Source organism: Capricornis sumatraensis, chromosome 17 (assembly GCF_032405125.1).
Source record: "Capricornis sumatraensis isolate serow.1 chromosome 17, serow.2, whole genome shotgun sequence".
Classification (NCBI taxonomy): domain Eukaryota; kingdom Metazoa; phylum Chordata; class Mammalia; order Artiodactyla; family Bovidae; genus Capricornis; species Capricornis sumatraensis.
The window spans coordinates 22836051-22860899 of NC_091085.1; the positions used below are offsets into that span (position 1 = coordinate 22836051).

Below are 24849 nucleotides of genomic sequence, written 5' to 3' on the forward strand. Positions count from 1 at the left end.
ATATAACATCATAAAATACATCCTTATATATTTAACTAAATGTACTTTGTTTTCCAGTCTTCCTGACTGCTACAAAAAAGAATTTGAAAAACAAAGGCTAGAAAGGAAAGGTTTGGTCATTTAGCAAACTCTCCTCCATTTTGAAAGAACTCATCCTTTGCATCTTGGCTTCTGAAAGCTTAATGTCCTCCGGGATCACCTGAGAACCTTGTGAAACAAAGATTCTAAATTACAGTCGGGGGCAGAACATGTGATTCTGCATTTCTAGCAAGTTCCTAGAGGATTCCAATGCTTCCCAATCCAACAACCTGGCTTTAAGGAGCAGGGACACAGAGAGTAAAGGCCTCTGATGCGGCCAGACAGGATGCTCAAGAGGCGCCTGAGATGGGTGCTTCCCCAGGATCTGTTTCCGTCCTTCAAAGTTTTTCTTGTGGCTATTTGTCTGCCATTTTATGTTTTTAAAATAAAAACATGGAGCCTGGACCTAATTTTGTTCTAAGCTAAATTGCGAGAAGGGGAAGATATTGATCAAAGGGTGAAAGTGAAAGTCGCTCAGTTGTGTCTGACTCTTTGCAACCCCATGGACTATACAGTCCGTACAATTCTCCAGGCCAGAATACTGGAGTAGGTAGCCTTTCCCTTCTCCAGGGGATCTTCCCAACCCAGGGATTGAGCCCAGGTCTCCCACATTGCAGGCAGATTCTTTTCCAGCTGAGCCATGGGGGAAGCCCAATAATACTGGAGTGGGTAGCCTATCTCTTCCCCAGCAGATCTTCCTGACCCAGGAATTGAACCGGGGTCTCCTGCATTGCAATAGATTCTTTACCAACTGAGCTGAGCCTGGACCTAATTTTGTTCTGAGCTAAAATGTGAGATGAGGGAGATGTTCTGAGCTAAATTGTGAGATGAGATCAAAGGGTACCCACTTCCAGTTCTAGGATGAAGTTCTGGGGGATGTGATGCACAGTATGGTGGCTGTAATTAACACTGCTGTATTGCGTACTTGAAAGTTGATAAGAGATGATCTTCTATCAGGTTCAGAAAAGGTAACCAAAGGGAGGTGATGGATGTGTGAATTAGCCTGATACAGTAATCATTTCAAAATATGTATGTATATCAACTCTTTACATTGTATACTTTAAATGTGTATAATTTTTCTCAGTTATACCCTAGTAAAGCTGGAAGAAATGGATTTTTTTTTCATTTTGCAATACTTTTTCAAGTTGCTAGATTAAATTATTTCTAATGTCTTTCCTAGCCCCAAGGCCCCTTAGCTCATAAATGATAGAACACTCTGATGGGGGTTTTCATGATGATAAATGTGATCCTGTCTTTTTTTCCTATTTCTTAAATTTCTTCACTATAAGTGTTTTTCTCTTTCTTTAATAAGGTTCCCTATTCATTTTTCAAGGACATTGAGAAATATTTCTCTTTTGCTTTAAGAATAGCATTTAATGCTCTTCTGTTCCATTTCTCTTTTTTATGAATATTAATGTGCCTAGGAAGGCTTGTTGTTGTTTAGTCACCAAATCGTGTCCAACTCTTGGGACCCCTGTGGACTTTTAGCCTACCAAGACTTCTCTGTCCGTGAGATTTCCCAGGTCAGAATACTGGAGTGGGTTGCCATTTCCTTCTCCAAGGGATCGTCTGACCCAGGGATTGAACCCACATCTCCTGCTTGGCGGGTGGATTCTTTACCATTGAGCCACAAGGGAAGCCCTGTAGGAAGTCTGCTGCTACTGCTGCTGCTGCTGCTGCTAAGTCGCTTCAGTTGTGTCCAACTCTGTGCAACCCCTATAGACTGCAGCCCACCAGGCTCCTCCGTCCCTGGGATTCTCCAGGCAAGAGTACTGGAGTGGGTTGCCATTGCCTTCTCTGTGTAGGAAGTCTACTAATCTATTATTACAAAACCTGTACTAAATGTCTAGCCATATTTAGCACTCCCTCTTTTTTATTTCAAAGAAAGGGAAAAAAGTAAAAAAGTCTCATAGAGCTGTCAGTTTCTTTTTTTTACAATGTAAAATTGCCTGAAGTCCCTGAAACGTGATAATACAAGCCCAAACTGTCATATTATGTAGCTTGGTTTGCAATAAGCTGTGAAATAAAACTTGTACAAGACAGCTGTTCTAAAAGTTAGCTTTTCTCCAGGCGACAGAATTATTGGCATGTTAATTCCCTCAAAGAAATGTCTGTTTGCTTAATTGAAACAACTAATAAAAATTCCTTAATGGAAGATTTTCTTAAGAGTTTAAACTCTAAAAATCTTTTATTTGAATAAGTCCATTTATGGATTAGGACATATACTGACAACCTTAGGTTTTTTTTTCCCCAACCTTGTGGTACATTTAGTGACGGCACTTTTCTAAACACTGATACATAACATGGTCTGTGTCCTGTAACATTTACAATCAAGAGATTCTAAAGTTAGAGAACATTTTGTAGCATCCCAATACTAGCTACCAGGGCACTTAGAAGCTGACCCTAGAGCCCCGATATGTCATGAGACCAGTTCTGGTTAGCCGGATTCTTTGGGTGCTTCTGTATCTTTCCCATGGCCAAAGTTTCCATTCATTTTTAAAGAATTTCTCAGCAGCTACTGGGAATCTGATTGAATAGATAGTACTGCTCACCTCTTAGCCAGATAGTTGAGGTCCCCTGAGTTTTAAACTTGATTAAAACTATTGATTTCTCAGACATAGAATACAAATTTATGGTTACTAATGGGAAAAGGAGGGGGAGGGATAAATGAGGAGATTGGGATTAACATATACATTGAATACAGAATATGTAAAAAACAAGGACCTACCACATCACACAGGGGGTGATACACAGAATGTTGTAATAACCCATAAGAGAAAATAATCTGAAAAGAATATATATATATATATGTATACATATATATGTATACATATATTTATATATATATATATATGTATACATATATATGTATACATATATTTATATATATATATAAATCCAAGCCACTGTGCTGTACAGCTGAAACTAACATGTCATTGTAAATCAACTATGCATGTGTGCGTGCTCAGTCACTTCAGTCTTGTCTGACTCTTTGCTACTCTGTGGACTGTAGCCCACCAGGCTCTCTGTCCATAGGATTCTCTAGGCAAGAATACTAGAGTGGGTTGCCATCCCTCCTCCAGGGGGATCTACCCAGTGCAGGGATTGAACCCACATCTCTTGCATTGTAGGTGAATTCTTCACTGCTGAGCCCCCAGGGAAGCCTAAATCAACTATACTTAAAAACAAAACAAAACAAAAGAATCATTGATTTCTGAGATCCAGTCTTATTCCCCCTGATATGAGACTAAGGATAATTTTACTTTCAATTATTAATGTTAATATGGTGGTATTGTACTTAGTTTTTCCTGGAATAGATGCTCAAGCCAACTGCAGGCAGGGTCATAGTATACTGAGATCTCAGTTGACCCGGGTCCCAGGTTCCTCTGCTGTGTAGACTTCTCTGCCATGATCCCATAGTTGGGTGCTGGAACCTGCTTCCACCACCGCTGGAGAACTGATCATCCACACCTCTTCCCAGCTCCACGACCAGTTATCCCAAGTGTTGGCTTGTAATGAGCCAGGGTGACTATTTTCGCCATGGCAATTGCACGCGGTAGAAGTCATAGCTTTCCCTCCCATCTCCAGCCTCTGAGAATCAGTTGTTAAATCTTTACCTGGTAACAGCTCCTCTTAAAGGCAGAATTCTGTCTGGGAAGATCTGGTGCCAATAATGAGCACCCTTATCTGAGACTATTTGCAGGTTTCTTACCGACAACATCAAAGGGAAAGTCACTTTAAGAAGTGGGGAAAGTGAAAGCACAACTTTGGGTAAAAAGAAGTCATGAAATTGTTACTTGGTTCTGTTATCCCTGTGAGTGGACTGTGTGTGGTACTTAGTTTTAAGCAGTTCCCTCTCAAGTGCCCAGTCTCATTAGCTCAAAAAAGCCTGCCTCTCTGGGCACTGAGGCAGCCAGTATACCAAATGTAAACTCATTTTAAGCACAAATGTGCATTATAAATGATAGAGACACTCCCAACTGTTAAGAGTTTTAAGTGTTAAAGATTCTAGGTTGTAAATGTCTCCTTGAGACAGTAAATTCCTTCGACATCTGAGAAGATATATTTTAAAAGCTTTGAATGATTTGAAGAAATAGGAGTATTTTGGCCTTTGTTGAATAGTTACATTTTAAATTGAATTGCTTTACTGAATATGAGTGTGAGTCCTATGGATGTGTGTGTCTTTGGTGAAAATACACAGAAAAACTTTAATTAGAAAATGAAAGTGCCATTTCAAAGGCAGCTTCAGTGCAGATGAACAATGTTCCACAGCTTTAACTTCAAAAAGAATCTAGAGTTGGATTTCCAAGATATATTTTAAAATTTTTTATTTTTATATTGGAATATAGTTGATTTACAGTGTTGTTAGTTTCAGGTGTACAGCAGAGTGATTCAGTTATACAAATATATATATATATTCTTTTCCAGAACTTTTTCCTCATCTAGGTTATTACAGAGTATTGAGTAGAGTTCCCTGTACTATACAATAGGTCTTTGTTGATTATCTTATATATATATATATATATATATATATATATATAGTATATTATATTATAAAGATAACATATAATATATAGATAATGTATATTATATATATATAGTGGTGTGTATATGTTAATCCCAAACTCGTCCAAGTTGTGTTTGAAGTCAGGCCCTATGAGGTGCAAAATCTTGCTTACATGGAAAGAAGCTTTTCAGAAGTCCCGTTTACAAGTGTCTAATGCTGAAAAGACGGAGAAGGCAATGGCAACCCACTCCAGTACTCTTGCCTGGAAACTCCCATGGATGGAGGAGCCTGGTAGGCTGCAGTCCATGGGATCGCTAGGAGTCGGATATAACTGAGCGACTTTACTTTCACTTTTCACTTTCATGCATTGGAGAAGGAAATGGCAACCCACTCCAGTGTTCTTGCCTAGAGAATCCCAGGGACGGGGGAGCCTGGTAGGCTGCCGTCTATGGGGTTGCACAGAGTCAGACACGACTGAAGCGACTTAGCAGCAGCAGCAGTGCTGAAAAGAAGGGGTTTGGTTTCAAAATTAAAGATGCTGTTCTTTCTTTTTATCATCTTCCATTCATCCATCATTATTTGCCATTCATGGGTCTTTGAATCATTGCTTGCTGATGTGGTTTAAATGCAAAGATGGAACAATGAAAATACTCTCTAAATTGTACTGCCGTGGGTACCTGCCAGAAATGCTGAATCCATCCATAAAAAATCCTACTCATAGGGGTTTCTTCAGTAATTATAATTCTGTTACCATTCAGTTTGTTGATAATTTCTTTTCAGGGAATTGAGTCCCTTCAGGGTTTAAGGTAACATGCTTTAAGGTAGCATGCTTCTTGTAAAGATTCTTCTATTTCAAGAGCTACGCTATTCTTTAATATTTGTAATGTAAATAGTACATTTATTATTTAGCACTAAATGTATTTAAATATTCATCCACAAATATTCTTGTGATGGTTGAGCATTATTATCCTCAGAGATTAATGTAATTATACATGCAGGAAATTTAAAAACTATTTCTCTCTCAGTATCAAAGTACTTTCTATCAATATTCAGAAACAAATTAAATGACTCAAGGTTACCGAAACAATTATCGTTCTAAAACCTAAATACGTTTCTCGATCGTGTCTCTAAGAAAGTAAAGCAGTCGTAATAAAACTCTAATTTGCAAATAACTCCTAATTCTTCATCGTTTCCAGTCTTGACTTTCTGTAGCCTATTCTCCACGTACAATCAGAATATTTCGAAAGTATGAGAAAGATCACATCTCTTCTTGGCTCAAAACCCTGCTATAGTTTCCTGTTGGAATTAGAATGTGGACTTGACTTTACCAAAGCCCTGGCTTCCTTTTAATCTATCTTCTTCTTCTACCTCCTCCTTCAGCTACTTTTTTTCCAGCTACTCTGGCCTCAGGGCCTTTGTACTTGATGTTGTTTTTGACTGGAACACCATCCCCCCTTATTTTTCTCTGAACTGGCTTCTCTTCTTTAGTAGGTCTTAAAGTCACCTGCTCAGAGAAATTCACCCTCACCACTGGACATAAAATACTCCTATCCATTTACCTCTTCATTCCATTGCCCTATTTTATATCTGTGCATACTTACTAATTTACCCATTTTGATGTTTCCATCTCTTCCTGTTGCTAGAATGCAGGCCTATAAATTGATTATTCATTTTTCACAGTCATGTCCCTCACACTTAGAATGATAGATCATTGTGGGCAAAGGAATGCAGGGAGATGGAAGAAAGACAAGTTCAAGGAACCCGTAGGGATTCAGAGCGACTGGATGAGTGGGTTCATATAGTAAACATCACATCCATCCATCTCTGAAAGAGATTCTATGGCAGAAATCTTCTTTAAAATGGTAAGACTGAAATATTCTCCAGAATCTCAAGGGGCTTTTGTTTATGTGGAATTTAATAACTGTGGCTATTAACCACATTAAATATTAAAACTTAGAGAATGAAAAAAATACATATTCACTTAAAATAGCTAATAATAAACCTATTATATGTTAACATATATATTACATGTTTTTTAAAAATTAATTGTTTTGGAAAACTAATAATAAAACAATATTGGGAGAATGCCATTGTTTTACATATTTAACTTCTATGCAGAGTACATCATGAGAAACGCTAGACTGGAAGAAGCACAAGCTGGAATCAAGATTGCCGGGAGAAATATCAATAACCTCAGATATGAAGATGACACCACCCTTAGGCAGAAAGTCAAGAGGAACTAAAAAGCCTCTTGATGAAAGTGAAAGAGGAGAGTGAAAAAGTTGGCTTAAAGCTCAACATTCAGAAAACAAAGATCATGGCATCTGGTCCAATCACTTCATGGGCAATAGATGGGGAAACAGTGGAAACAGTGTCAGACTTTATTTTTTGGGGCTCCAAAATCACTGCAGATGGTGACGGCAGCCATGAAGTTAAAAGACGTTTACTCCTTGGAAGAAAAGTTATGACCAACCTAGAGAGCATATTGAAAAGCAGAGACATTACTTTGCCGACTAAGGTCCATCTAGTCAAGGCTATGGTTTTTCCAGTGGTCATGTATGGCTGTGAGAGTTGGACTGTGAAGAAAGCTGAGGGCCGAAGAATTGATGCTTTTGAACTGTGATGTTCGAGAAGACTCTTGAGAGTGCCTTGGACTGCAAGGAGATCCAACCAGTCCATTCTGAAGGAGATCAGCCCTGGGATTTCTTTGGAAGGGCTGATGCTAAAGCTGAAACTCCAGTACTTTGGCCACCTTATGCAAAGAGTTGACTCATTGGAGACTCTGATGCTGGGAGGGATTGGGGGCAGGAGGAGAAGGGGACGACAGAGGATGCTATAGCTGGATGGGATCACGGACTCGATGGCCGTGAGTCTGAGTGAACTCTGGGAGTTGGTGATGGACAGGGAGCCGTGGCATGCTGTGATTCATGGGGTCGTAAAGAGTCGGACACGACTGAGCAACTGAACTGAACTGAACTGAGTGCATCCCGCAGAAGACCTAGAGTTCAGTTCAGTTGCTCAGTCATGTCCGACTCTGCAACCCCATGGACTGCAGGACCCCAGGCTTCCCTGACCATCACCAAGTCCTGGAACCCACTCAAACTCATGTCCATCCTGTCGGTGATGCCATCCAACCATCTCATTCTCTGTCATCCTTCTCCTCCCACCTTCAGTCTTTCCCAGCATCAGGATCTTTTCAGATGAGTCAGTTCTTCACATCAAGTGGCCAAAGTATTGGAGTTTCAGCTTCAGCATCAGTCCTTCCAATGAATGTTCAGGACTCATTTCCTTTAGGATGGACTGGTTGGATGTCCTTGCAGTCCAAGGGACTTTCAAGAGTCTTCTCCTACACCACAGTTCAGAAGCATCAGTTCTTTGATGCTCAGATTTCTTTGTAGTCCAATTCACATCCATACATGACTACTGGAAAAACTGTAGCTTTGACTAGATGGACCTTTGTTGGTAAACTAATGTCTCTGCTTTTAAATACGTTGTCTAGGTTGGTCATAGCTTTTCTTCCAAGGAGCAAGCATCTTTTAATTTCATGGCTGGAGTCACCATCTGCAGTGATTTTGGAGCCCCCAAAATCATTGTTTCCCCATCTATTTGCCATGAAGTGATGGGACCGGATGCCATGATCTTAGTTTCCTGAATGTTGAGTTTTAAGCCAACTTTTTCACTCTCCTCTTTCATTTTCATCAAGAGGCTTTTTAGTTCCTCTTCACTTTCTGCCATAAAGGTGGTGTCATCTGCATATCTGAGGTTATTGATATTTCTCTTGGCAATCTTGATTCCAGCTTGTGCTTCATCCAGCCCAGCATTTCTCATGATGTTCTCTGCATATAAGTTAAATAAGCAAGGTGATAATATACAGCCTTGATGTATTCCTTTCCTGATTTGGACCAAGTCTGTTGTTCCATGTCCAGTTCTAACTGTTGCTTCGTGACGTGGATACAGATTTCTCAAGAGGCAGATCGGTGTTCTGGTATTCCCGTCTCTTTCAGAATTTTCCACAGTTTATTGTGATCCACACAGTCAAAGGCTTTGGCATAATCAATAAAGCAAAAGTAGATGTTTTTTTAGAACTCTCTTGCTCTTGCCTTTTTGATGATCCACTGTATGTTGGCAATTTGATCTGTGGTTCCTCTGCCTTTTCTAAATCCAGCTTGAAAATCTGGAACTTCATGGTTCACGTACTGGTAAAGCCTGGCTTGGCGAATTTTGAGCATTACTTTATTAGCGTGTGAGATGAGTCCAATTATGCGATAGTCTGAGCATTCTTTGGCACTGCCTTTCTTTGGGATTGGAATGAAAACTGCCCTTTTCCAGTCCTGTGGCCACTGCTGAGTTTTCCAGATTTGCTGGCATATTGAGTGCAGCACTTTCACAGCATCATCTTTTAGGATTTGAAATAGCTCAACTGGAATTCCATCACCTCCACTATACTTGTTCATAGTGATGCTTCTTCCTAAGGCCCACTTGACTTCTCATTCCAGAATGTCTGGCTCCAGGTGAGTGGTCACACCGTCATGGTTATCTGCGTCATGAAGATCTTTTTTGTTTAGTTCTTCTGTGTATTCTTGCCACCTCTTCTTAATATCTTCTGCTTCTGTTAGTTCCATACCATTTCTTCTGTTTATTGTGCTCATCTTTGCATGAAATGTTCCCTTGCTGCTGCTGCTGCTAAGTCACTTCAATCGTGTCCGACTCTGTGCGACCCCATAGACAGCAGCCCACCAGGCTCCCCCGTCCCTGGGATTTTCCAGGCAAGAACACTGGAGTGGATTGCCATTTCCTTCTCCAATGCATGAAAGTGAAAAGTGAAAGTGAAGTCACTTGGCCATGTCCAAGTCTTCGCGACCCCGTGGACTACAGCCTACCAGACTCCTCTGTCCATGTGATTTTCCAGGCAAGAGTACTGGAGTGGGGTGCCATTGCCTTCTCCCTTGGTATCTCTAATTTTCTTGAAGAGTTCTCTAGTCTTTCCCATTCTGTTGTTTTCCTCTGTTTCTTTCATAATAGTGTTTCTTTGAGAAGTGTCCCCCCCCATTCCAGTTTGAGAGGCCACAGTCACATTTCCCTGTGCTGCTGAGAAACTGCAGAGTTTTGTTTCAATTTCTCTGCATTGCCTTTAGTCCACTGTCGTGGATGTGAACTCTCATTTCAGCCTAAGCAGCAAACAACACAGCAATGGAGGGGTTGAGAACATTGGTTTCAGAACACAGACTTGTGTTGAAATGCTAGCCCTTTTATGGAGCAGCCACGTAACCTGGGGAGAAAATGTGTTTTGGCGTTTTGTTTTCAGGCAGGTTGAAAGGAACTTCAGGTATTAGCCTCGGCTATCTCATAAGGTGGTTTGTGGAGTGAATGAGAAGGGAAAGCAATGAAAAACAATTCTGAGTGATTAGAAACCATTAATTAAAGGAATATAAAGAATTTTTAAAGCATTTTTAAAGCTTCTCCAGGTGGTTGTCAAGTGCAGCCAATACTGAGACCTAATGACTGAATAAATTATTAGATGTTGGGTTGGCCAAAAAGTTAGTTCATTTAGATTTTTGTATAACCTCATACAGAAAAGCCTGAACGAACTTTTTTGGCCAACCCAATACTTTGGTGGAATTCCATAGAGAAAGAGAGTTATGTGATAATAGAATAGATGACCACAACACTTCATTGGATAGATACAATAAAAGCCTCTTCCCTCTGTGTCTGTGTACACCACTTTTTTCCAATTTGTTGAAAAAAATGTACTTTGTGAATTGATCTTATCAATCAGTTGCTCTTTACTCTGGGCTTGGTGATCTTCTTTTGACTGGGGCTATGAAAGACTGAGTTATAAGTGAACTCTTAAAATACTAAGCGATATCACAATAATCTCATTTTAAAGCTACCTAGAAATTATTTAGCCTTTACAGTGCTGGCACTAATTGACTTTTACTGAGCAACATATTAATAGACATGTGCTTATGTTGGTATTACTGTTCTCTGTCTAATGGCTCATTCATTAACTCATGACTCTGATCTTAATTGGGGGCTGTTAATATATTAAGGACGGTGTTTTTGAGTCTGGTAATGTGATGAATTGTGTCTGTTTCTATTCCCCGAGGCTAATAGATTTTTGGTTTTTAAAACTCATTAAGCAGCCCTGGGGAAGACGATTAAAGTCACCACCAGTCTGGACTCAGAAAAGGCACACTGTCATGGAAGGGATGCAGATGCTTTAAGCAGAGCATTTCAAATCTGAGTGTAACTTGCTACTGAAGTGGGCAAATCACTCCAGTTTTCTGAATCTGGGTTCTCTCATCTGTAAAATGGGCCAGAGACTAATAATATAAACCCAGAACTGAGGAATTAAGTGAGATAATCTAAGTAAAAAACAAATTGATACATGTGCCTCTGAAATACTTAACCCACAGGGCAAGAAAAGAGTTACTTCCATTGATTCTGTTATCCTTCTTTATCAACTACAGATTTTTATTATTTCTTTCTAGGGTAGAACGTTTCTAGGGTAGCACATATTCAACCCAGGTCTCGTGCTGGGATCAACAGATCAGCTCCCATTGACTTTCTTTTCCTTTTTCAGAATGATGGTATAATTATTTTTGTATGTTGGATAAGTGGAGAAATAGAGGAAGGGAAATGAAAACAGTGATGGAGGTTTGACCTTACCAAAAAGCTATTAATATGGATATATGATACTTGAATTGAGTGATCTGTGTCCTGAAATGTTAATATTCTCATATGGGGCTTTGGAAGTCAGCAGGAGTTGAATTCTCAACTATAATGAGCAGTTGTTTAGCAGATTATTAGTTAATATCTTTGGTGCCCATAAACACATTTTAATATTGTGTTTTTGTGGTATAAAGAGTCCTTTATTCCTGTTTTAAAAATAGCTAAATATCTGTTTTTTAGTTTAATTTATTGTTTATTGGGATAGAGTTGCTTTACAATTTTGTGTTAGTTTCTGCTGTACACCAAAGGGAATCAGCCAGACATATACCTGTATCCCTTCTTCCTTGGATTTTCTTCCCATTTAGGACATCACAGAGCATTGAGTAGGGTCCCTGTGCTTTACAGTAGGTTCTTCTTAGTTATCTATTTTATACAGAGTAACATATATATGCCAGTACCCCCCTCTCAAAAAAAAAAAAAGAACTTTGGCCTTAAATTGTACAGCTCTTTGGGATTTTGCCCTGTTTTAGGTGAGTGCCCAGGGCAAGTCTTGACTCTGAGATGCAGTGTGGGACACCTCATGGGCTCTGACCAGTGGTGCCTTTCCTAGCTTGGTGACCCTTTTAGGAGGAGCCAGCCAGGAGTAGAGTCGGAAAGGCAGAGGATTTGCTCACAGAACAGCAATAGAGAGACCTTCTTTTGATTTCATGAAAACTAGACCTCAGTTTTAGCATCTCTTATTTTCAGCAGAACTTATATTTTTCAGTAACTCTCCAACAAAGCAAGAGAATGTCTAAAGATATTTTGGCTATTCAGTACTTCTTTTTTTTTTTTTCCCCAGCCTATAATAGATCTCTGTAAGAGTTGGAAAGGGAAATGGTATAAAATGTGGATAATGGCAGGGTTACCCAGAGTGATATGACTCCAGAGCCACGTTTTCAGTCACCACTAATGTAAAGAACCACATGACTCCTATATGACTGGTAGAATTTAGTATAATGTCACATTCATTTGGTGAAATTAACAGTCCTAAGGAGCCACCAATTAAGCATAAAGGGACTCATGTTACCAGAAGTCTGTGGTGTGAACATCACTGCCTTAAAGACATGGGAATCCTTTAAGATATTTTTAAACTTCTTTTTTTTTTTTGGTATTGCTGCTGCTGCTGCTAAGTCGCTTCAGTTGTGTCCGACTCTGTGTGACCCCATAGACAGCAGCCTACCAGGCTCCCCCGTCCCTGGGATTCTCCAGGCAAGAACACTGGAGTGGGTTGCCTTTTCCTTCTCCAATGCATGAAATTGAGAAGTGAAAGTGAGTCGCTCAGTCGTGTCCGACCCTCAGCGACCCCATGGACTGCAAGCCTTCCAGGGTCCTCCGTCTATGGGATTTTCCAGGCAAGAGTACTGGAGTGGGGTGCCATTTTTTTGTATTTTTTTGCTATTGCTAAGTCACTTCAGTCGTGCCCGACTCTGTGCGACCCTATAGACTGCAGCCCACCAGGCTCCCCCATCCCTGGGATTCTCCAGGCAAGAACACTGGAGGGTAAAGCAAATTAACAAACAATGTTGCAACAGTTTCAGGCGAGCAGCAAAAGGTCTCAGCCATGCATATACGCGTATACATTCTCCTCCAAACTCCCCTCCTGTCCAGGCTGCCAGATAGCACTGAGCAGAGTTCCGTGTGCTATACAGTAGGTCCTTGCTGGTTATCCATTTTAAATATAGCAGTGTGTACACGGCGACCCCAAACTCCCTAACTATCCCTTCCCCATGTCCCCTTCCTTCCCCCCAGAAATCATAAGCTCATAAGTCTGTGAGTCTCTTTCTGGAAGACCTCTAAGATTGGATGCATCCAAACTAAGAGTGTTTACATTTTTCTCACTGTGATCTCTTTTTGCTTGGAAATCTCTAGAATGTTCCTGTGTACATCATTTACATGACACGTTTTGACACGTGAAAGATGATCACATTTGCCTAGCGAAGGCCAGGATTGCAAGTCACACTCATTGCTCTTTGGATCCTTTTTGGATAGTGTTCAGGCTTCAGGATTAACTGCTTTTACTAAGAGAACTACCTGCAGTTATCCATTTTTAACTGGTTTACTGAAGACTTCACTCAGTAGACTGGGCTTCCCTGATGGCTCAGACTGTAAAGAATCTGGCTGCAATTCAGGAGGCACAGGAGATGTGGGTTAGATCCCTGGGTCAGGAAGATCTTCTGGAGAAGGGCATGGCTACCCACCCCAGTGTTCTTGCCTGGAAAATTCCATGGACAGAGGAGACTGGTGGGCTATAGTCCATGGGGTCACACATGCTTGGACATGACTGAGCGATTAACACATTTACTTTCACTTTACTCAATAGACCAACATATAATGGCATCCCTTTCCCCCTCCAATCATATTTAACTACTATGCTCTGTTGATCTTTTTTTTCTTTTTTTTTTTCATTTTGTAATTGTGTGTTTGGAAGATTCCTTAGCTTTGCAGTAGCTTTCAGATATTAAAAAAAGAAATTTAGTTGGCTTAGGATGTGGTAGCTGGGATCAGCAACTCTCTCTGACACCACATAGAAATGAGTCAAATGTTACAAAAGTCATGTTTGAAAACATCATCAAGCCATGAGAGTAATAACCTAACATGGTCGTGCTCAGTCATGTCTGACTCTTTGCTACCTCATGGACGGTAGCCTGCCTGTCTCCTCTGTCCATGGGATTCTCCAGGTAAGAATATTGGAGTGGGTTGTCATTTCCTCTGCTAGGCGATCTTCCCAACGCAGGGGTCGAACTTGCATCTCCTGAATTGCAGGCAGATTCAAGAAAACTAAAATTCCAGAGAAAGGAGGACCTTTCAGAGTTGAGCTATTAGGAGCATGTGTATTCTCCTTCCCAGGCCTTTGGTGATTCTGAGAGTGGACTAAAGAACAGGACTTCACCTGGACAGAGGGCTGCTGCCCAGAGAAAGAGAAATTAGCCGAGCTTTCAGCAGCTGTATCGGATGGTGTGAGAAACTGAGTCCTGAGGGTCCTCAAATTAATGGTCATTATTTTCTCAGAAGAGACTAGCTGAATCCTGACCCTGGCAGGAGCCGAAGAACCAGGCCAAAGGTTTACAAAAAAAGCAGAGTGGAACCTCCCACCATTTCACAGTGTTTAGGGAACCGGGCAAAGGGGGGACCAAAACCAAGCAAGAGCCCCAGTCCTAGAGGGAGTGGTGAATTGATGCTGAGTGACTAAAAAGCCATTTTTCACCTGTGGGCAATGAACAGATTTTCTCTCTGTAGCTGGAAGCCTGAGTATCCGTCTTGACTAAACACAAGGCAGCCAGCTGGCTCAGAAGCCAGCAGATTCGGGTTTTCATGTGTAGCTGAAATAACAAACAGAGAGAACGAAAGGGACTCAAATGTATGGCTGCTCTGTCTCTAAAGACAGATGCTGAAGCTGAGGTTCAGTGCAGAAGTGGTCCACTGAGACATCTGAGAATCTCTAGCATCCTTTCAAGGGCTGAGGAGCAAAGGCGAATTAGGCTCTACTGAGGGCTCTACCTTACAACACAGATAGACTGAGTGTCTTAGTTTGCTAAGGCTACTGTGACCAAGTACCACAGACGGAGTGGCTTAAAGAGCAGAAATTTATTTTGTCGCATTTCTGGCCTCTGGAAGTCTGAGATCAAGGTGTCAGCAGGGATGAGGTTTTCTGAGACCTCTCTCCTTAACTTGCAGTTGACCACCCTCCTTGCAGATTGTGGGTTTTTTTTTTTTTTTCCTTTGATTTGGACCATTTAAAAAGTCATCATTGAATTTGTTACAATATTGCTTCTGTTTTATGTTTTTGGTTCTTTGGCCATGAGGCATGTGGCATCCTAGCTCCCTGAGCAGGGATCAGACCTGCATCTGCGTACGTTGGAAGGTTAAGTCTTAACCACTGGACCACCAGGAAGTCCTCTGCTGATTCTTCACTTGATCCTCACTTTGTGTTTGCTCCTCTGGTGTGTCTTCCTCTTCTCATCAGGGCACTGGTCCTGTTGCATTAGGACCCGGTCCTAGTGGTCTCATTTAAACCTAATTACCCTATCTCCAATTGTAGTCATTTCCAAGATGTTGTGATTAGGGCTTCAGAATATGAAACTGAGACTGGGTCGGGGAGTGAAGGGTTAGGAGGTAGGGGTAGAAGGTGGGGATTCAGCCTGAAACACTGAGTCTTTCCAGCTCAACTCTGTCTCAAATCAATCCCTGACTTAATGACCAGAGCAGCCTCTCCTCCATAGCATGGTACAGCAAAGGAAAGGATATTTCTGAAACAGATAGTATCTGGAGCTTTTATAGATGCTTGACATTTAAGAAAGTTGCTAAGTGCCTTCATAACCAGAAGACAAATTCCCTTCCTTATTAGGCATTTTTAGGTGCAAATGAATATCTACCATTGTCATCTGTGGCTGTTTCACTCATAAGCATTCTAGTGTGTGTGTATTCAGTGCTAAGTCATGTCTGACTTTTTGCAACCCTATGGACTGCAGCACACCAGGCTTCCCTGTCCACTATCTCCCAGAGTTTGCTCAAATTCATGTTTATAAAGTCAGTGATGCTATCTAACCATGTCTTTCTCTGCTGTCCTGCTTCTCCTTTTGCCCTCAGTCTTTCCCAGCATCAGGGTCTTTTCCAGTGAGTTAGCTCTTCACATCAGGTGGCCAGAGTATTGGAGCTTAAGCTTCAGCATCAGTCCTTCCAAAGAATATTCAGGGTTGATTCCTTTAGAATTGACTTGTTTAATCTCCTTGCTGTCCAAGGGACTCTCAAGAGTCTTCTCCAGCACCACAATTGGAAAGCATCAGTTCTTCGGTGCTCAGCTTCTTTATGGTCCAACTCTCCATAAATGACTACTGGAAAAACCATAGCTTTGACCAGATGGGCTAGACCTCAAACTTTAGCAGGCATATGAATTACCCGGGGATCTTAATGAAATGAAGACTGGTTCAGGATGGCTGCCCTGGTGGCTCAGACTGTAAAGAAACCACCTGCAATGCAGGAAACCCTGGTTTGATCCCTGGGTTGGGAAGATCCTTTGGAGAAGGGAATGGCTACCCATTCCAGTATTCTTTTCTGGAGAATCCCATGGACAGAGGAGTCTGGCAAGCTACAGTCCATGGGGTCACAAAGAGTCGGACACAACTAAGTGACTAATACTTCGCTTTCAATATGTCTGGAAGGGGCCTGAGATTCTGCATTTCTGTAACAAGCTTAATGGGATGGCCCTCAGACCATCCTGTAACCAGATGCGGATCAGTGAGTGATGACTGTGTATGCTAGAGTTTAAGAAACATTGCCCAATAAATAATGCCTAAGATTGCTTCCAGCTCTGAGCTCTGTTAGCATTTTTTAAAAACAATATTTTTTTTAAAAATAGCCATATTCTATCTCTTTGACTATAAAACAGTGCATTTTTGTGAACTTGTATAGGACTTGGAGGGGAGCCAGACATTTCTCTTGTGATCAGGTTTCCATGCGTTTGTTATAGTAAGGTTATTCTTTATCTCATTCCAAGTGGAACAAGTAAATCTGATGGTTTTATATATTTTAATTTGAGATACAGAGAATTGTAGTAACAATTTTGTTAGAAAAAAGGGCATGTTTCAATGACACATTCGTTACAGGAGACCTTCCCGGATTTGACAATAGTCTGCAGAAAGGATCTGGGTTTTCCCCTTGTCCCAAGTGTGTTTCTCCACTGCTGCCAACACCTTCCCCTCTTCCTTCCAGCTGGGACCCTGCAGGGAAAGATTGCTTCTTCCTCACCTACCAGTGAAGTCCAGGCTTGGACACCTCGGTGCGTGGCCTCTTCTTCCGTGGATCTGGATACCTAACAATAACCTAGCACCACTCACATATGAAAAAATACAGCAATCACCCTCTTCCTATGCTTAAGGCACATGCCTAGGCTCTTTATAACAAGGGTGACTCATTTAAGAACAGCTTCTTATATCAACTTGTGGAGTGCTTTATTCAGCTGCAGCAGGGGTAGCCCAAGTGGCCTCTTAATTGAACAATTAGCTCATGAACAAGTCACTGAGGATTTGATGAAAGAGTGGCAGTCACTCTCTGCTACCTGATTTTCCTTTGTTTCTTTTTTTTCAGGGTAAATTTAGTATGTAGAAGGTTGAGCTTATAAAGTTGATAGAGAAGGAAATGAATTTGTTTTACAGGAATCTTAAGAAATATTCAAGATGGAATATATAATTTTCTACATGACCACTCCTAGGAACTGATCTTTCTTGCTTTATTTGTTGATATCGTAAAAGTCCAGACAAAAGGAAGTTGTAAGAACTTTAAATATGTAGCCAGGCAGACATTCTTATGTCCCAGGAGGGGATGGGGGAGGGGTATGGTGAAGCAAAACAGGGCGAAGAACTGCTAATAAGACCAAAAAAGGAAAAATGAATTTATAAAGAAGACCAGAAAATCTCAGGAGGCATGACATTGCTGATGAACTGGAATATTCCAGATGCTATAGAGACAGTCATTGCTTCATCCCTTTCTCACCAAGAGGTCTCTGCTAAATCTGTCTAGGGTTTATTTATGGGGTTTTGTTTTTGTTTCTTTTCAGTGACATATTCCTCTCTCAGTCCTATCTCTGTCTCTCTGCTTCCTCCATCTTTTTTCTCTGTCATCTCTTCCATCTCTCTTTTTCTCTCCCCCTGCAATTTTCTCTCTTCTTTCTTCCCTTTTTCTCTCTTGTTTCTTCCTCCTTTCCTCTCTGTGTCCCATACTGTTCTAAGTGCTGGAAAGATGTCTCACTCACAATCACCTATGGAGTCTCTTATTAACCCCATGTTAGAGATAACTGACGTAAAGGGAAAAGATGACTGGAATAAGGAGGTTAAATAATCCCCCAACATGACTCTGGGCAGAGTTTGAATGATCCAGGAGGGGACTTCCTTAATGGTCCAGTGGCTGAGACTCCGTGGTCCCCATGCAGGGGGCCTGGGTTTGATCCCTGGTTGGGGAACTAGATCCCGCATGCCACAGTGAAGATCAAAGATCCCATGTGCTGCAACTTAGACCTGGCACAGCCAAATAAATAAGAAATACTTTTTTAAAAATTGTCCTATTGTCTAGAAATTGTGTACAACTCCAGTTCCATAACATGTGATCTCTCTCCCCAAACCGAGTTGACTCTTGTGTCCTTAGAGGACCCATGTTAGAGTGTCTTCTGAATACTCACTCTTTTCCAAACACAGATGGGTCTTTATGACTCCATGCCTGCTACGTAACACCTTGTTTGCTTGGCCGCCTTCTCCTTTGCCTCCGACTCCTACTCACCTTTCAAAACTCAGACCTTCTCTGTTGTGAAGCCTTTCTTGATGCTTACAGGCTACATCAGTTCCTCTTCACTCTGCATTAAGACAGGAATGTACCCACATTTTCATTTTAGAACTTTCTACATTGTCCTGGATTGTTCATACATTTATGCTGCCCATTAGACTCTAAAGTCGCCAAGAGAAGGAATGGGACCTTATTCACTGACAAACCCAGTGTTTTCACTGTGAGGAGGGATGTATATTATGTCAGAAAAGCATGGTCGATTTGTAACCTATATACTGTCACAGCAGTGGTATTGATCTTAAATATATAAATTAAAACTCTACATATAAACTGATTTAAACAAACATTTCCTATACAAATTTGACTTTATAAAATTTAAAATTTGTTTATTATTTTTGTCTTTAAATTCCTCTAAATAAAGAATTCCTCTTGTGATTTAAACGTGCCACGGTACAGGAAAATATGAAGTACAGATACGTTTTAAAAATACTTCTGTTACGTAAGGTGAAGTTCACTCTGTCTTTCCCTCCTGTTTGCACGTGTACACACAGACAGACAGGCAGACACACACACACACACACACACACACACACACACACACACACTGAATATGCATACTGGTCAGTGAATAGCTTTAGACATTTTCATAGTTTGCAACTTTGGGTTAAGAATCTTTTTTTCTCTATGCAGTTTATTCATATTAATAAGGTATAAATGTTCTACTGATAAAACCAGTATAAATTTAGGAGTTTAACGACTATGTTGCAACAACTGTCAGTATTGTTATACCTTTGTCCCATATTATATTACATAGTGTATATATATTTATACATACGCTCACTTTATGTAGTTCTATGTATGTTTACTCTCACCATTTTTTTTTTTTACTTCTTTTGCTTTCTTTCTACATTCAACCGTATGTCCTTGGTTAATGCTTTTGGATGTCAAATATTTTCTTAAAATGATGATACCTATACACATATATATGTGTACATGGGTTGCATATATGTGAATATTCACTATCTATATTTCTAGCATATAGTCTGCATATACATATATATACACACACACATATATACTGTCTTTAGTCTACCTGTACATACATGCACACACATTCCATTACAGCTTGCCATGTATTAATATATAGTTTCTGAGTTTCTTTATCCTCTGAGGCCAGCTAATGATTTCCAGATAATGAGCCTGAAGGTATATGTGAACATTCTGGACCAAAGAATGTTAATGCAGCCACCAACCTGGAAATGCCCTTAACTAGTGAGCACTCTGTCATGAAACCCAGAGTTGAGTGTGTGCTGTAAATTATGTAGTTTACTCTGTTGGGATCTCTCCTGTCATTATTTTGTGCTCTGGTGAACGATTTTGAGTCGTAATGACTGACAAATTATACAAGTGATAATGCTGGATCTGTCATAAAGAAACAAAGAATAGGATTGCCATTGCTGCACCCCCAAAGGGATTTTGTTTAAATGACCCCCTAAAATGTTGATCCATCATATGTTCCTGGGTTCCTCTCTCCCCTCTGTCTCTGCTCTCCAAATAAGCACAGTGTTCTTGTATATTGCTCTGTATTCATTTAACTTGTTTAGCACATCTTTGCTGTAAATTTAGATGCAGTAGATTTAGGATTTATGTTTTCTTCCTGCTTTTACTGCTTTTTCTTAAGTGAGGAAGATAATTGTGATTTCTTTTTATCTGAAAAAAAGTTTTAATAGAGAATCATAGACTCAGTAGCAATACATCAGAGTCAATATCCTGGGCCAGGAAAGAACACAAGATATTTTGAAAGAGCCTTGGGTAATTGTAATGTACAACCAGGGTTGAGGATCACTACTCAGGAGAAGTATGTCTACTTATTGTGTAAGGAGTTGATTTTTTTCACCTGGAATGCTTTTGAAACATCAGAAAATCTTCCCCAGATGACTATTTTATACTATTTTCCTCTTTGGGGCTTCCGTGGTGTCTCAGTGGTAAAGAATCTGCCTGCAATGCAGGAGACCGCCTACAATGCAGAAGACAGGGGCTTGATCTCTTGGTTGGGGAGTTCACCTGGAGTAGGAAATGGCAACCCACTCCAGTATTCTTGCATGAGGAATCTCTTGGACAGAGGAGCCTGGTGGGCTAATGGCCATGGGGTCACAACAGAGTCAAACACAACTTAGCAACTAAATCACTACCATCATTTTTTCTCTTCCACAATTGAGAATTAGTTTCAGATAAATCTGGATGCAGTTATCTCAAAATTTGGCTGAGAATTCTGAAGTGGGAGGCATATCCTAAAAGGATGGTGCGTCTTGGTTCTTATGCAGGGAATAAATATGTTTAAGCATGCATGCAACAGCATTCTCTAGGCCACTCTGTTCTTTTCCTGGAATGCTGAATGAAGGCTGCTTTTCCAGGAGATTAACAGTGATTCACCTAAAGCCCTGATATCTCTGTATTTGACAAGGAGTGTTGAGCTGAGGATTCAGGCAGCTCTGTCTACTTAGGGGCATCAGGAATTTCAGGAACTATGAAAGGACAGCTTTGTAGCTGCCCATGGTGGAAGCTATACACAAGTACCTTCAGTAATGATTAACCACAGAGTCTGAATTGATGCCAGATAAAGGAAAATGAAAAGGACACCTATATGACGCTTCTGCACTGGTTTCTACTCTGAAAGTGGTTCAGAAAATGTTTGTTTTTCTCCTTAGGTTCGAACCAGTGTTGTACCTGAACACAAGGATCCCCCACCAGAGGTTGGGGTAAGTGTTCTTATGTTTCCAAAAGGCATACTTGTTGCTTCTAAGCTAATCATTTGGATTTTTCTCTGGCCTGCTGCCTGGTAGCTGACAAGTAAAATTGAGTTAAATTAACTGGGTGTGACTATGCAGAGAGACACTGTCACATATTTGCTGAATTGCATGGACTTCATTCCTTTTCTCCTGAAAATCATCACGATGTGAATTCATCTTTAGTTCAAGTGGCTAGAGAAAAGTCTAGAAATGGCCCTGCAGGAAACTGAGATGCCACTGGAACCAACATTCCTGGACCAACAGGAGGCTGGGCAATTGAAGATGTGAGTTCTACCTCTCCAGCAAGGAGACAGAGGACTAATTGGCCCTGGCCATGGGACTGCGACGTTTCTGCTCCCTGCAGCTTCAACACCATTGAGTTTAGTCGTTTAGTCACGTCCAGCTCTTTGCAACCCCATGGGCTGCAGCACTCCAGGCTTCCCTGTCCTTCACTCTCTTCCATACTTTGCTCAAACTCACATTCATTGAGTCGGTGATGCCATCCAACCATCTCATCTTCTGCCTCCCCCTTCTCCTCCTGCCCTCAGTCTTTCCCAGCATCAGGGTCTTTTCCGGTGAGTCAGTTCTTCACGTCAGGTGACCAAAGTGTTGGAGTTTCAGCCTCAGCATCAGTCCTTCCAATGAATATTCAGGGTGGATTTTCTTTAGGATTGACTGATTTGATCTCCTTGAGCACAGGTCAGAGGAAAAATGCCACCAAAGTATGGCCCAGTGTTGGGAGATCCAGCTAAGGTTTTCCTGCTGCATCAGAACCATCGCCTCTTCAGCTTTTAGAAGTTGGGAGAACAAGAGGTTAATAGGTGATTTTGCTTAGACAAGGCAGTGGAAGCTCTTGAAAAGATAGCCCAGGAGGCTTGTCCCTGGGATCTGGAATTCAGAAAGGAGGAATAAAGTCCAGAAATAAGTTGAGTCTAAGAGACCCAGTGGCTGAGCCAACGGAAAGGCGGATTTGAAATTCCCTGAAGTCCTACATGCAATTAGCAGCCTTCTTCCGGTGGGTGTGGGGAACCCTGTACTACGTAGCATTCACTTCCTCATTGGCCACAGCTGCCTTTCCAGCTGGCCAAAGGGAGCCATCCAGAAAGCATGAACTGGCTGAGAAGTGAGTCAGCCTCCTCTGCATCTGTTAGCGAAGGCAAAGAAAAATGATGCTTCATGCTCGCTCATGCTGAATACTGACTTCAAGTTTCTTCCTGGGGCAGGTGGAATAACTCCGGTTCAAGTGAATTTTCATGCTTTGTTTCCTGTCTGTCCCTTTAGCCTCTTTTACTCTTCTTACTTCCACCACCAGTGTCACTGCCAAGACTACAAGGGCTTCTAGACTTTTCCGCAAGGGACTGGCAAGTCCTTCCAGCCTCAGGCTTCCCTCCCAGCAGGCCCCATGCAGTCTCCCTGCCCAGCTGCAGTTCTCTACTGGTGCTATCTCCCATTCCAAGACTTTGGTTTGCCAACTGTCTTGTATTTGTTTAGACCACCAGAATACAAAGGGTGGGTATGTCCAAAGATAATCACATAATATGATAAGAATCTAGTACATTTTCCGACACATCAGATATCAGTGAAATGGCAGTTATATTGCTGAACTATATCTCAAGCATGATAAGCATGAGCCTAAATAAGAATAAGTCAGCATGCTTTGGGGGCTTCCTTGGTGGCTCAGATGGTAAAGAATCTGTTTGCAGTTCAGGAGACCCAGGTTCAATTCCTGCACCAAGAAGATTCCTTGGAGAAGGGAATGGCAACCCACTCCAGTATTATTGCCTGGAGAATTCCATGGACAGAGGAGTCTGGTGGGCTACAGTCCATGAGGTTGCAAAGAGTTAGACATGGCCGAGCAACTAACACTTTAAACCATGCCTTGGCTTTCTAACATTCTCAAAATACATGGTATTCTGATAGGGAAGAATTGCCACACCTTGAGAAGCTATGAAGAACCACTGGTTAATATACATCTCATCACTCCTCAGAACGTTTTTTTTTTTTTTTGGATACTGATAAAATTCTTGAGGATTTAAGTTCTTGGTCAATGTGTCAAGAACTCTAGCCACTAAGTACTCCTATCTTAAAAATGGGCTAAACATTTTATTATAAATCTTTCAAATACATCCCACACATTTCTTTGCATTCTTCAGCAGCATCTATCAGAGGCACCCACATCTTTGCTGCTGACTTAGTCAAGCAGGTACCAATTTGTGCTGTGAAAACTTTTCAGGTGTATTCATAATAAAGATGTAATTTTATAATATATATGACTTCACCCTAAAGTGCTTTTTGATGTTTTTTGTAGACTCTTCATCACATTGTAATAGATTTCCTCTAAGTTTTTTTTTTTTCTTTCTGATGTATTTTTTCAGCCCAAATATTTCATGTATGCTCTGACCCTTCCTGTGGGGTTGGAGACTGTGCAACAATGTCTGTTAGGGTTGAGAGTGAAGAAAAAATACTTGTACAAAGGTATGAAAAAAGCCCTGTCCTGTAAGTTATTTGTAGGAGATGTTATGTATCAGCCTCACGATATCAACTTCAAGTTTTCAAAGACCTTTTACAACTTATACCACAGTTACTCTGTATAGTTTTATGAGAATAGGACAGAGTATAACAGACATATCCATTTAACCTCAAAACCAGCACTGTCTAATAGAAATACAATGTGTGCTACATATATAATTTAAAATTTTCTAGTAGCCTGTGCTTTTAAAAGTGTAAAAAGATACAGGTGAAATTAATTATAATATTTTATTTAACCCCATCTATGCAGAAATATTATTTCAAAATGTAATCAGTGTAAAAATCATTAATGATATATGTCACACTGTTTTCATATCACATCTTATAACTCTGATGTGTATTTACACGTAGAACACATCGCAATTCACAATAGCCGCAAACTAGTGCTCAAGCTGGATAATGCAGCTCTGGACAGCACTTGAAACAATTTGGGAGGTTCACGCAAGTTGAAATGTAAAGACAACCTATTACTTGTGACGGGGGGTAAGCCAGTTAACTCCTATGGGTCCCTGATTTTTATCTACAGGTGGGCCATGTCTCTACAAGTATTAACTTTCTTTGAATGCATCCAGACTCCACAAGTCTTAACTTTCTTTGATTTCATCCAGATATTTCTTGGGCTCTGATAAACGTTCCACATGATCTAATAAAATTTGATGTACAAAAATCATAGCTATGCTGTACTCAGCACTGTGAACTGCAAGGAACCACAGAACATTCATATATCTCTTTCACTAGGGTGTTGTTCAGTTATTAAGTTGTATCCAACTCTTTGCAACCCCATGGACTGCTGCATGCCAGGCTTCTCTGTCCTTCACTATCTCTTGGAGTTTGCTCGAACTCATGTCCGTTGAGTCATAATGCCATCCAACCATCTCATCCTCTGTCGACCCCTTCTCCTCCTGCTCTCAATCTTTCCCAGCATCAGGGTCTCTTCCAGTGAGTCAGCTCTTCACATCA

General features: G+C 40.9%; 1 protein-coding gene across 5 annotated transcripts in view; it reads left to right on the plus strand.

Annotated features, from left to right (window-relative positions):
• INPP4B (inositol polyphosphate-4-phosphatase type II B) overlaps positions 1 to 24849 on the plus strand; it is a 423416-nt gene that overhangs the window by 105412 nt on the left and 293155 nt on the right. For all 5 annotated transcript variants that reach the window (XM_068990082.1, XM_068990083.1, XM_068990085.1 and 2 more), the window contains exon 5: positions 21280 to 21330. In XM_068990082.1, coding sequence (XP_068846183.1) covers positions 21280 to 21330 — 51 coding nt within the window. The remainder of the gene's footprint in view (positions 1 to 21279; positions 21331 to 24849) is intronic.